The 12565-nt window shown below is 46.6% G+C and overlaps 2 protein-coding genes across 5 annotated transcripts in view; both read left to right on the forward strand.

Annotated features, from left to right (window-relative positions):
• The first annotated feature begins 3014 nt into the window (after positions 1 to 3014).
• On the forward strand, positions 3015 to 8574 carry ATP5MC3 (ATP synthase membrane subunit c locus 3). The gene is made up of 5 exons (XM_081850116.1): positions 3015 to 3137; positions 3252 to 3355; positions 4916 to 4993; positions 5995 to 6191; positions 8330 to 8574. The coding sequence occupies exons 2-5, from the start codon at positions 3314 to 3316 to the stop codon at positions 8442 to 8444; spliced, it is 432 nt and encodes a 143-aa protein (XP_081706242.1). The 5' UTR covers positions 3015 to 3137; positions 3252 to 3313; the 3' UTR covers positions 8445 to 8574.
• Positions 8575 to 11470: 2896 nt separating this feature from the next.
• Positions 11471 to 12565, forward strand: part of ATF2 (activating transcription factor 2) — a 38298-nt gene continuing 37203 nt past the window's right edge. For 2 of the 4 annotated variants that reach the window (XM_081839782.1, XM_081839784.1), the window contains exon 1: positions 11530 to 11687. The gene's annotated coding sequence lies outside the window, so the exon portion shown is untranslated. The other 2 variants (XM_081839785.1, XM_081839783.1) reach the window with 2 other exon arrangements.

A 12565-nucleotide genomic window follows, 5' to 3' on the forward strand; every position in this document is an offset into this window, starting at 1 on the left:
TTCTGCTTGCAGTAAATGACAGGCAGAGGCACATGAATTCCCCACCCCTCAAAATGGTTAATTTGTTACATTTTTATCCCACCCTTCCTTTTTATTCTTACAACGGTCCTGTGAGGTAGGTTTAGGCTGAGAGGTGAGGACTAACGATTTAAGCCCAGGTCTCCCTGTTTTGAGGGACGCGCGTGGTGCTGTGGGTTAAACCACAGAGCCTAAGACTTGCCTATCAGAAGGTCGGCGATTCGAATCCCCGCGACGGGATCAGCTCCCGTTGCTCGGTCCCTGCTTCTGCCAACCTAGCAGTTCGAAAGCACGAAGTGCAAGTAGATAAATAGGTACCGCTCCGGCAGGAAGGTAAATGCTAATTACCTCTGGCTCGCCAGAAGCGGCTTAGTCATGCTGGCCACATGACCTGGAAGCTGTACGCCAGCTTCCTCGGCCAATAAAGCAAGATGAGTGCCGCAATCCCAGAGTCGGTCACGACTGGACCTAATGGTCAGGGGTCCCTTTACCCTTACCTCCCTGTTTTAGTCAAGGATTCTACTCACTCTGCTATACATATTATGCTCCCACCCCCCATGCTATCCTTTAGGAAGGCCATACATTCACAAGCAAACAAAAATCCACTTGTTGAATTTGGGTGATTTTTATGGTTAAGTTGTGCAATCTGAAGCTGGGGGGGGGGGCAACAAGAGGACTCACCTGGTTTTACTGCTCACCCAGAGCCATGGCAGACTCATAGTCGTGGGGTAGAGGTGAGATCAGTTTCTGTTATCAAATCAGAAACTGGGACGACTTCTGTAAATCTGAGGCTGTCTCTGGAAAATAGGGATACTTGGAGGGTGTGACACTGAAACAGTGAAGACCTAGGGTTTGTTCCCAAACACAAATTTGGATCATTAGAGTATGTTCTCTCTAGATAGACCCAAACATCTTGCTGGGCAGTGAAACTGTTTGGGTGCGGTGAGAGGACATGCTAGCGAGCAAAAGCTGTATTTTAAAAACAACTCTAGGCCTTCGATGTCTTAATGTGGTTTTCAATTAACTTTATGTTCTCACTCTTTCAGCGTAATTTTAAGCTGAGATGCAAATAGTTTGGGGTTTTCCTGTGTCCGCTTAGCCGAAGCTTTATGTTTGCTGGCATATGATATGGTTTGGTTTCGTTCTTATTGTATTTTTAAAGTCCCATGGTTTTGTTTTGTAAGCAGCCTAAATAATTTTACTGAGGGGCGGCCATATAAAGAAGAAAAAATATCCAAAAGAGGGCTATGCTGTTCTGATCTATTTTCCATGCACAGGTGCCATTGCATTCAAGCCTACGTTTCCTCATTTGGATAATTTCCAGAGGGGTAGCTAGAATTACCCTCCTGCAGCAAAAGTGACAAAGGGCTTTGCATTGCATGAAAGGTCAACAAATTTATTTATCATGGCAGAAGTGTTTGCGGACTGCAGACCACCTTATCAGATGCATTTGGAGAGAGGTGTGCATAATGCCTAATAATGAGGCAGTGGGGCATGGGAGCACCTGGGCACAACCATTACCTTATTATGCCACATGCAGCATGGAAATTAACCATTTTTCCGATCCTCCTAATAAGGCTTTTGCACCTTTAATAGCTGCAGGCAAAGCGGTGAAAGCGGTGTTAAGTCAAGTCAGCACAGCATGATACTCTTAAATCTCAGGGTGGTGGGTTTGAGCCCCATGTCGAGAAAAAGATTCCTGCATTGCAGCAGGTTGGGTGAGATGTGACCCTCGTGGTCCCTTCCAACTGTACAATTCTCTGTTTTCAGGGGGACACTGGGAATTCTCCCACCCTCTTTCCTGGCAAAAAGAAAAAAAAATTGCTGGCATAAAGAAAATAGCAATCTGTGGCATTTTCTGCCTTTCATGCACACAAGCACCCCACCTTACAGTTATGGAAAGTGCACGTCTTTCAAGAAGTTCTCACCATCCTCTCCATTACTATTATGAATATTCTGTTGGGAGCTGCCCAGAGTGGCTGGGGAAACCCAACCAGATGGGCGGGGTATAAATAAATTTATTATTATTATTACATTATTAATGTTGTTTAGTCGTTTAGTCATGTCTGACTCTTCGTGACCCCATGGACCAGAGCACGCCAGGCACTCCTGTCTTCCACTCAGTGGCGTAGCGTGGGTTGTCAGCACCCGGGGCAAGGCAAGTAATTTGCGCCCCCTAACCCGTGGATTTTAGCAGGGGGCAGAGAGCTGCGAGTGCGAGCGCGAGCGCGAGCGCATGCCCCACCCAGATGTTGCGCCCGGTGTGGCCGGCCCCCCCTGCACCCCCACGCTACGCCACTGCTTCCACTGCCTCCCGCAGTTTGGTGAAACTCATGCTGGTAGCTTTGAGAACACTATCCAACCATCTCGTCCTCTGTCGTCCCCTTCTCCTTGTGCCCTCCTCCATCTTTCCCAACATCAGGGTCTTTTCCAGGGAGTCTTCTCTTCTCATGAGGTGCCCAAAGTATTGGAGCCTCAGCTTCAGGATGTGTCCTTCCATTGAGCACTCAGGGCTGATTTCCTTCAGAATGGATAGGTTTGATCATCTTGCAGTCCATGGGACTCTCAAGAGTCTCCTCCAGCACCATAATTCAAAAGCATCAATTCTTTGGCGATCAGCCTTCTTTATGGTCCAGCTCTCACTTCCATACATCACTACTGGGAAAACCATAGCTTTAACTATACGGACCTTTGTCGGCAAGGTGATGTCTCTGCTTTTTAAGACGCTGTCTAGGTTTGTCATTATTATTATTATTATTATTATTAAATTTATTATTATTATTACAGATTATTATTATTGTGACAGCATTATTATCATCATCATCATCATCATCATTTAAAAAGCGCGTTTTTCCTTGTCGATACAGCTAGCAGTCTTTCCTCCTTTCATTCCTACCACAATATTATGGATCAAAGTCGCGACGGAAGCGACCTTAGGAACGCGTCGCTCGCCTGCTTTTTAATTCCTATTAAACTTCCTCCCCCCCCCCCCGCCCGCCCCTCCTCATCCGGGCGCTCCGCCCCTCCGGCGCCTGCGCGGAGAGCTCGCAGTCCCTTCGACCTCTACCGCTGCACCAACTCAGCCGGACGAGCCTCTGCTTGCCGCTGCCGGGTTCGAGGTAGGCCGCGGATCCCCTCCTTGTATCCGCCTCCATCGGGGAGCTCAGCCTTCCTCCCGCTCCCAGAACGCTGCCGGCTGGACTCCTAAAACTCTCCTTTCTCCTCCCCTGCAGCGAGCCAGACGGCCCAGACCCGGGACCCCCCAGCCCGTTGCTCCGCCCGCCCGCCCGCAGCCATGTTCGCCTGTGTCAAGCTCGCCGCCGGGTCCCCCGCCTTGGTGAGTTGGCAGCGGGGCCTGCGCATTGATCAGAGTGGGTCGCTTCCCCCTCTTGCCCTTGATTTTTTTTTCCTTTGCAAAAGGTTGGGGGGCGTTGATGGGGTTTTTTTGGGGGGGGGGGATCTGGACTCTGGGACAGAGGCGACCCCGGTTAAGTCATTCATTTGGAGGGCATGTCTTTTTGCAAAGAGTCATTCATTTGGAGGGCATGTCTTTTTGCAAAGAGTCATTCATTTGGAGGGCATGGCTTAATGGTGCTTTTTGCAAGGAGACCTTTGTCTCATGCCTCTCTCTCCTCTGCCCTCCATGCTTGCTTTCCTGGGCTTGCTTTCCACGTCTTATCAGCGTTTCATGCATAAGTTTAAGGACGATGCGGTCCTCCTTGCAAAATGCCCACCCCGCCCCCCAAATTGGCCCACTGCTGCAGAAAGAGGGTGGAAAAACTGGGTGACCTTAAAAGCGAGTAGGTGATCCAAGGGCAAGAACAGGCCGCAGCAGCCTCTCAGCCATTCATTCATAAGGCCTTTCCTCTTAATCTGTGCTTGGAGGGCTAGGCCGCTAGGGTGAATTGACAGGTCGATCTGTCAATCGACTTATAGTGCGGAGGAGGGGTGTTGCTGGATTCGCTGGGAACTGGTTTCCTGGTCTGGGGGTGCTTATCTGAGGGCGCTGACTGGTCTTGGGGTGTTAGATTGCTTGGTTGCCCCACAAAACGAGTTAGGCTGAATTCGCCAGGCCTGTCTTTTAATGGTTCTTAGGATTTAAATATTAGAATTGCTTTTGCAGACCTGTAGGGTTGGGAGTGACCTGAAGGTCATTGAGCACAGCAGAGTTGCAGCACTTTTAGGCAATGTGTGCCAACATTACAAACGACAGTGTGCTACAGGAGCTCTGAGCTTTCTTAGTGGTACCTGTAGAATGAAGGCAAACAGGAATTATGTGCCGTGGGCTTGTTTGCTTGAGATGTTGCAGACAAGGGCAGATAGAAGGATTGTTGTAATAAAATCTCACCTGGAAACACTTTCCCCACTCTTAACCTGCCTCTGAAATCTGTCCTAAAAGAAAGTTAGTCACCAAAGATGAGCTGTCTCTGAAATCTCGCTGTTGGTTATGGTGTTAACACTTGATAGCATGGGAAGGAGAGAAATAGAGGAGATCCTTGCTTAGAGTTCCAACTAGATCCTTATCTCAACAGCAAAAACACTTTAATACCATATGGGAATACAAGGTTCTGATGAGCTGTGTTATCCAACCCACGTGTGCCAAAAGTGAAGGTCAGACTTCAAGAGCAGTTTTTTCTTAGGGGCATTGACTTAGCTGTAGTCATTATAGTAAGCATGACTGGAGATCAAAATTGTGCCTTTGCAAGTCCTGGTGAGCCATTGATGAGCTTCATGGAATAAGAATTTTCCTCATTGGATGGACTTATAAAGAGAACTAAATCCCAGGAATCTAAAAGCTGCTGGGATGTTGTGTAGTTATTGCTTTGAAGGCTATGGTTGCAGTTTTGTGAGAGTGTCCATTACTTTAACACACTTCTTCATCCTCCCCCTTTTTCAGATGCGCACTGGATCAAGAATTCTGTACAGACCAATTTCTGCAACGGTGTTGTCTAGGCCAGAAGCCAGGACTGCAGAGGTACCTTAAACAATTCTGTAGCTTCCTAAATGATCTGGTGAGCCCATGTGTTGTTGCCTTGTAATAGTAAAACTTGCCACAAAGTGTCAGATTTTAGTTTTTGACAAACACATGCTGCCTTGTGTTTAGTGTCTGAACTTGGAACAACACAGACCTGCAGCTGAGTATGCGTAGTAAAGTGTTTATTTGTACTCTGCTTCTGAAGGAGCATCTCCACCCCCATCGTTCTGCCCGGACCCTAAGGTCCAGCGCTGAGGGCCTTCTGGCAGTTCCCTCGCTGCGAGAAGCCAAGTTACAGGGAACCAGGCAGAGGGGGCCTTCTTGGTAGTGGCACCCGCCCTGTGGAACACCCTCCCACCAGGTGTCAAAGAGCAAAACAACTATCAGACTTTTAGAAGACATCTGAAGGCAGCCCTGTTTAGGGAAGCTTTTAATGTTTGACAGACTATTGTATTTTAATATTTTGTTGGAAGCCGCCCAGAGTGGCTGGGGAAACCCAGCCAGACGGGCGGGGTATAAATATTATTATTATGATACCAAGGATCTTGAAGCTGCTTATATTTTGGTTTGTTTCTAAGTGGTCTCCAATCCAAGTACTGCTCAGAGTCAGAGTAGCTTAGGTTTTGCCCCACCCCCATATGCCTTGAAGCCATTTAGTGCAAAAACCACAGTAGATTGCTTAAACCTCTCTTGCAGAATTTCAGTCCGGTAGGATTAATGCTTCCAGGGCTGTGGGATTGTGTCATGCTGTCATGCTGGCAGAAGTTGTTAGGGACATCAGAATCATAATTACTTTGGGCACTTTCCCCCATGGTTTTTTTTTAAAAAAAACAACCTAGGAAGAACCTAACACTTTCTAAATCTTCTCACTCACCTGTCCAAAGAAATGTGTCTTAAAGCTCCCCTTTCCTTCCCTGCTGTAGAAGCTTGTGCCTTTCGTAGTACAAGTCTATAGCAAATACTTGTGCCAAATGTAATCCAATTCTTCTTGTTTCTTTCAGGGCAACACAACTTTCCTTACTGGTGCTCAGAACACTGGCAGTCAGCTAGCACTAAGGGAGTTTCAAACTAGTGCTATCAGCAGGGACATTGACACGGCTGCCAAATTTATTGGTGCTGGTGCTGCCACAGTAGGAGTGGCTGGTTCCGGTGCTGGTATTGGAACAGTTTTCGGGAGTTTAATCATTGGCTATGCCAGGTAATGGTCCTTTATTTCTAACTTTCAGCATTATACTGAAAGAGGTTCAAGTTACAGCATTGTTTTTTCCAGGTTCAGGATACTGTAGCTTGTTCTGCTCACCCACATGGCACAGTTAGCCTGGCTGTGGCTCCCAGAGAAGGCTGGAAATAACTGTGCAGGGCTTCTGCCAGCTCTTCATTTGTCTTCTCCCTGGGATTAAGGAGGAAAGCTCCTTAATACTGGGGACAGAATGGGTGTGGATGGAAGGAAGTTTGTCAGAAGGGCTGAGCACTTGCCCCAAGCGTAAGAAGGAGTAGCAAATTAGACCTGTCAGGAATTTGAAGACCTTGGGGCTTGTATAAAGTAACAAAGCATAACTCATTCTGTTTACTTAATGCATTTCTTAACTGCCGTAGAGCTGAAGTTAGAAAACTTTTGAAGTCGCTTAGAAGACTTTTAAAAACCTCTACGATCATTAAGCAAGCATAGAAACAGCAGCTATGCTTGTTATAGTTAAGTTGGAGTATAAGATGATCAGGATGTTGAAAATGCTTAGCTGAACAGAAAGATCTTTGCTGTGTGCAAAGATATTGTTGCTGTCAGGCAAGCCTTCTGAAGGGAGCAGTCTACAATTCAGGTATTGTTCATGGAAGGAAAGCCTTCTCTTACAACAGTGGCCAGCAAATTTTTTCAGCAGGGGGCCGGTCCACTGTCCCTCAGACCTTGTGGGGGGCTGGACTATATTTTGGAGGGGGGGGGAGAGAAGGAATTCCTATGCCCCACAAATAACCCAGAGATGCATTTTAAATAAAAAGACACATTCTACTCATGTAAAAACGCACTGATTCCCGGACCATCCGCGAGCCGGATTTAGAAGGCGATTGGGCCAGTTCCGGCCCCCGGGCCTTAGTTTGCCTATCCATATCTTACAACTTACCTTTGATAGAGGTGGTGGTTGGGGCAGGACATCAGCCAGTTATCTCAACACGTGGGCAGCTTGATATGGGATGAGACACTTCCTGTATTGAGACCAAGGAACTGGGAGAGATGAAACTGTTAAAGCCATTTGAAGCTTTTCTTTTTTTAAAAAAACAACACTTTTGCCTCATAACTAAATGTTTACAATTGAAACTATTCAACTGAAAGTGGGAGATCTTTAAAATCTCTCTCTCTAAAATGGATTATAGTTACTAGTGCTGATTGGGAATTGCATGCATTAGGGGAATTCTTTAATTTTCCAGTTCTAAACTTCTTAAATACTCTTCTGGATTGTATAATAACAGCATACTATGTCAGTGGCTTTGGCCAAGATAACAGATTCAAATTTAGGTAGAGACTGTTGGGAAACTGAGCAGGAGCCACACAATGTCACTAACAAGTTTGGTGGGTATAACTTTTCATGGGAAGAGGCGGCTGAAATTACTAACTCTTGTGGTAAATCTTGTGAAGCCACAACCTCCCACTTTCTGAGTAGCCTTAGGGTGTTTTTTATATATATTTTAAAATACACACAGCCTTTCATTTCAAATTATCAGACAGAATAGTACAAAACACATTTTAAAATTGCAATACAAAATAATACAAAGCCATAAAATTAATAAATACAAGCAGCTGGGATTAATGACCAACAAAGTAGTGTGAAAATAAATTGAGTTTTAGTAAGCAGTGAAATTACATAATTGCTGGTGCTTGTCTTTGTTCAGAACAGGTAGAGGGGACTTTTGGCCCTCCATATGTTGGTGAACTACTGTTCCCATAGTCCCTGGCCACGCTTGCTAGGGCTGATGGGAGTTGTAGGTAGAACAATCTAAAGGTTTCCCCACTTCTTCCAGAGGAAATGTTAAGACTATGCACTTCACATGCTTACACCTGCCAAATAGCATTGCTTTCAACAACAACCACATGGTTCTCAGCCTTTTCAGTCATTTGAGCTGCAGGTACTTGGCCAAGAAGTCATGCTGAAACTTGTGCAAATTATTGTTTAGTTGCTGTGTAATAAGCCTTGCACACAAACTTTTTATTAAACCCTTTGTGTAAGCAATTTGCTCCATAAGCTGGTAACTTTTTTTCCTCGGCATAGGTTATAATATTGGTGGATTTGTTGAAAAGACATGCTTCAGAATAAATGCAAACATGACTTTTATCTTTTATTTCAGAAATCCTTCACTGAAGCAGCAGCTATTCTCATATGCTATTCTGGGATTTGCCCTGTCTGAAGCCATGGGTCTCTTCTGTCTGATGGTTGCTTTCTTGATCTTGTTTGCCATGTGAAGAGATCTGTGTGTAACATTGGTATTAATGAACTACAATGTGATTCTGTGAACCTGGGTTCGAAAAATGTTTATCATGGAATGTATGCTACTTCCAAAGCAGCTTAATTAAAGATGGTAACGAGTTTAAACTCTGCCTGTGTCATGTTTGTGTTTTGACTTTGTCATAAGTTTTCCCAAACACTGCAAGGTCTAAATTTATACCTTAGAAGGGGAAATTCAGATCAGGGAAATTGAGACAAACTCAGTGCAACAGTATTGTAAATCTTGACAGATCATATTAAACACCTGACTTCAGCTTTATCATGCAACGAACCTGGCTTCCACAATTATATGTTGTATTTTGTTATGGAACTTGCTTTTTTATATATATATATATATATATATATGCTTTCGTAGATTTTCACGGGTAACAAGAAGCCGAAAGCACCAGCCTGAAGATGACGAGTGAGACCTCGTCGAAACGTCGCCTAGACACCCCAACTTTTACACGGGAAGACACCCGAGGACACCAAAACCTGCATATATATATATATATATATATATATATATATATATATATATGGATCTCCATAAAAGCAAGCTACCAGCCGTGCTTTAGCAAATGTAGATAACTTACCCTTAATTCATATAGCAGATCTTGGACCTTGTCCTTTTATATGTATTCCAGAGTATTCATGGACCTTACAATAAAATCGTCTACGTCAGTGAGAGGTTCAGTCCAAGGAAGTGAAGATAATAAGTAAAATACTTACTGTAACATTTTATGAATGTTTTGCTCAGGAATGAGAAAGATCAGTAACCACTAACTTGTCTCTAAATAGAAACCTCAGTACTGACTAGGACTTGAAGCTATCATTGAACATTATTAAAATTCTCACCAATGCAGTGAATGTTGCTGAAATCATAAGGATCAGTAGTTCAATGAGGGAATTTAAGTTGCTTTTCTTTGGTGCTGCATGACTTCTGTCAAATGCAAATCCAGGCTAAATAGGACCATCTGGAAAATTAAGATTCAGGTAGGTAGCCATGTTGGTCTGATGCAGTCAATATATATATAAAAAATGGTCCAGTAGCACCTTAGAGACCAGCTAAGTTTGTTCTTGGTATAAGCTTCGTATCTGAAGAAGTGCATGCACACAAAAGCTTATACCAAGAACAAACTTAGTTGGCCTCTAAGGTGCTACTGGACAATTTTTATATATATTTGGAAAATTAAGGATGCTCAATTTCTTGGAATAGCTTGGATTTTGTTGCTCTGCTGCTGGCTGGGCTAGAAATAACAAGGAAAAGCTGGAATTTATTTAGATAATCATTGAGAGGTACTGTCTTTGCTTGGGCAGTCACCATACTCTAGCAACCCTGCTGCAGAAGGCAAAGAAACAGTGCTGAAAACACTTAATGTTTTCCAGGTGTACAGGTATAAGGATGTACTTGCCAGCACCTTTTAATTATGCAGCTGCATTCAATAGGAAATTCATAATTAAGGATGCAAGCAGCATATCAAATTATAGTATGCAGTAGTTGGGATGGGGGGTTAAGTTGGGATGGGGGGTTAGGCTAAATGTGAGCTGGTTGAAACACTGACCGTAGTGTTTAGAAAGCCCAGCACCCTCACAGCCTTATCCTACTTGAAATACAAGAATAATGCTGAACTACAGGCTTTAGTAAAGATCACTCAAAACATCAGGGAATGGAAGTAGTAGCACTTAAATGCTTATAATGAAATTATTTTTTGAAAGGTGATTTCAGTCATTCTGGTGGTTTCTGTTGCTTTTACTGTTTTTGTTTTAAACTTTCCCCTGCTAAACAGTGCCTGCTGCCTCTTGTGTATGTTTGTTTCCAGCCAAAGCCTCTCCCCGTGTCATGAAAGACATTTTGGAACCATAGAATTGTAGAGCTGGAAGGGATCCCCCAAACGTCGGCTAGTCCAACCCCGTGCAATCTTGGGAGAGTAGCTGCTTCTCAGGCAGAACTAGGCTAGGCTGGCCACTAGTTCCACTCGCACCACTTAGCACAGCGGGTTGAGCAGGGGACTGTTAATCTCAGTGTGGTGGGTTCGAGCCCCACACTGATCCCTGCATTGTAGGGAGTTGGAATACCAGGGTTTCCCAAACCTGTCCAGTGTGGTGTAGCGGTTATGAGCGATAGACTCATAATCTGGGGAACGGGGTTCGCGTCTCTGCTCCACATGCAGCTGCTGGGTGACCCTGGGCTAGTCACACTTCTCTGAAGTCTCCCAGCCTCACTCACCTCACAGAGTGTTTGTTGTGGGCGAGGAAGGGAAAGGAGAATGTTGGCCGCTTTGAGACTCCTTAGGGTAGTGATAAAGCGGGATATCAAATCCAAACTCTCTTCTGTCTCCAGCTGTTTGGGGACTACAACTCCCATCATCCCTGTGTGCTGGTCCTGCTAGCTAGGGATGATGGGAGTTGTAGTCCAAAACCAGCTGGAGACACAAGTTTGGGAAAGCCTGACTAGACGATCCTCTACAGTTCTAAGGCAGATTTCTATGGGGGAGGGCGGAACGTGTCCTTTCCCTCTTGCAAGTACTAAGACCAGGCACTCCCAAACTCGGCTGGCCCTCCAGCTGCTGGGGACTACAATTCCCATCATCCCTGACCACTGCTCCTGTTATCTAGGGATGATGGGAGTTGTAGTCCCAAAACAGCTGGAGGTTTGGCCGAGTTTGGAGATGCCTAGGACGAAGAATCCCACGTCACGTGTACATTTGTAGAAACCGAAAGCCTCTTCATACACAATTCAATGGGCGAGTAACTCTCCCTGCCTGCTGCTCAGACTCAGAGCTTCTCGCGCAGCCGCACGGAGAAGGCGCGCGCGGCATGTGGGGTGGGGAGGGGGGATGTCGAGCGAGAGGCTGCCGAGCGCGCTCGGCTGTTTCCGGAAGGAGCTTCGGTCAGCGGCCCCGCCCTCGCGGCGCCCAACAACCACGTGTCAACCCGCTTCGGGCGCCAGTGCGCGCGCGCGCGTGTCTTTTCTGCCCTTTCCTTCCACAGCCCACCCTCCCCTCCCTGCCAAAGCGCCTTATCACGTGACTGGCTGCATCTTTTCCTACGGGGTAAGGCGGCGGCGGCGTGTTGGTGGTGGATGCGAGGGGAGGGGGTCCGGGCGGAAAGAGAGCGAGAAAGAAAGAGATGTGTCAGTGAGTTCCCGCGAGATGTGACGGAAGCCTGTGGGGGACACGGGCGGCTTTAATGAGCGGCTTTCCCGGCGGTCGTGAGGGGTGAGTTTTGTGTGTGTGGCCTTTTTTTTTTTTGAGGCGGGGAGGGGATGGTGGTAAGCAGAGGAGGTGGAGAAGCCGCTGCCTCTTTCTGTGTGTAATAGCTCGGGGTGTGGCCTTACTCGAGCCTGGGCTGGGGGTGGAAGTCGCCGGGCCCTGTTTTGAGGGGAGGTGGGGGGAGCCTGGCAGGCTGAAACATGGCGCCGCCGCTGCTCTGCATAGAGAGAGGACTGAGCGGGGTGGGTGGGAATTTTTTTTTTTGTTTGCGCCCGTTGGCCATAGAACGCCGCGAGCCCTGGGAAGCCGTTGCTCGCCACCACTAACTGTCACAGAACGGCGGGGGGCGAGGGGAGTGGGCAGACCGAATTTGGCTCCTACCATTCGCCCCCCCCCCCGTTTCCCCATTGCCCTTGGTGCCGACCACTCCATCACCTCCCTGGAAGGAACGTTATAAAAGAGCCTGACACTCACGCAGCGCCCGGTGTGTTGCTGGAACAGGTCACAGTGGAGGGGGGTTTGGGGGGGGGTTGCAGGGAAGCGCTTGTACTGCAGAGAGAAATGTACACACACATACACATAGGATAGTTCTCGCTGATGGAGGGTCCCTGAGGCCTGGTCTCTCTCTGCCCCCCCCCCCTCTGTTTTTCTCTTTTTTCCTTCCCCCTCTCCGCCCCTCTTCCTCCCAGTTGAGGAAGGGTGGATGCTGAGCACACCTGCGAAATTTTTCCTAAGGACCATGCTCCTGTGGAAAGTTGGTGGGTGAAAGCACGCAATGCCCTCCAACATTTCTCTGATGGATGTAGGGACGTCCTAAGGAAAAGTGGGACGTTCCAGGATTACAGCAGAAACCAGGACAGCTTTTGTAAATCCAGGACTGTCCC

The sequence above is a fragment of the Podarcis erhardii genome (genome assembly GCF_964252035.2).
Source record: "Podarcis erhardii genome assembly, chromosome: 1".
NCBI classification, from domain to species: domain Eukaryota; kingdom Metazoa; phylum Chordata; class Lepidosauria; order Squamata; family Lacertidae; genus Podarcis; species Podarcis erhardii.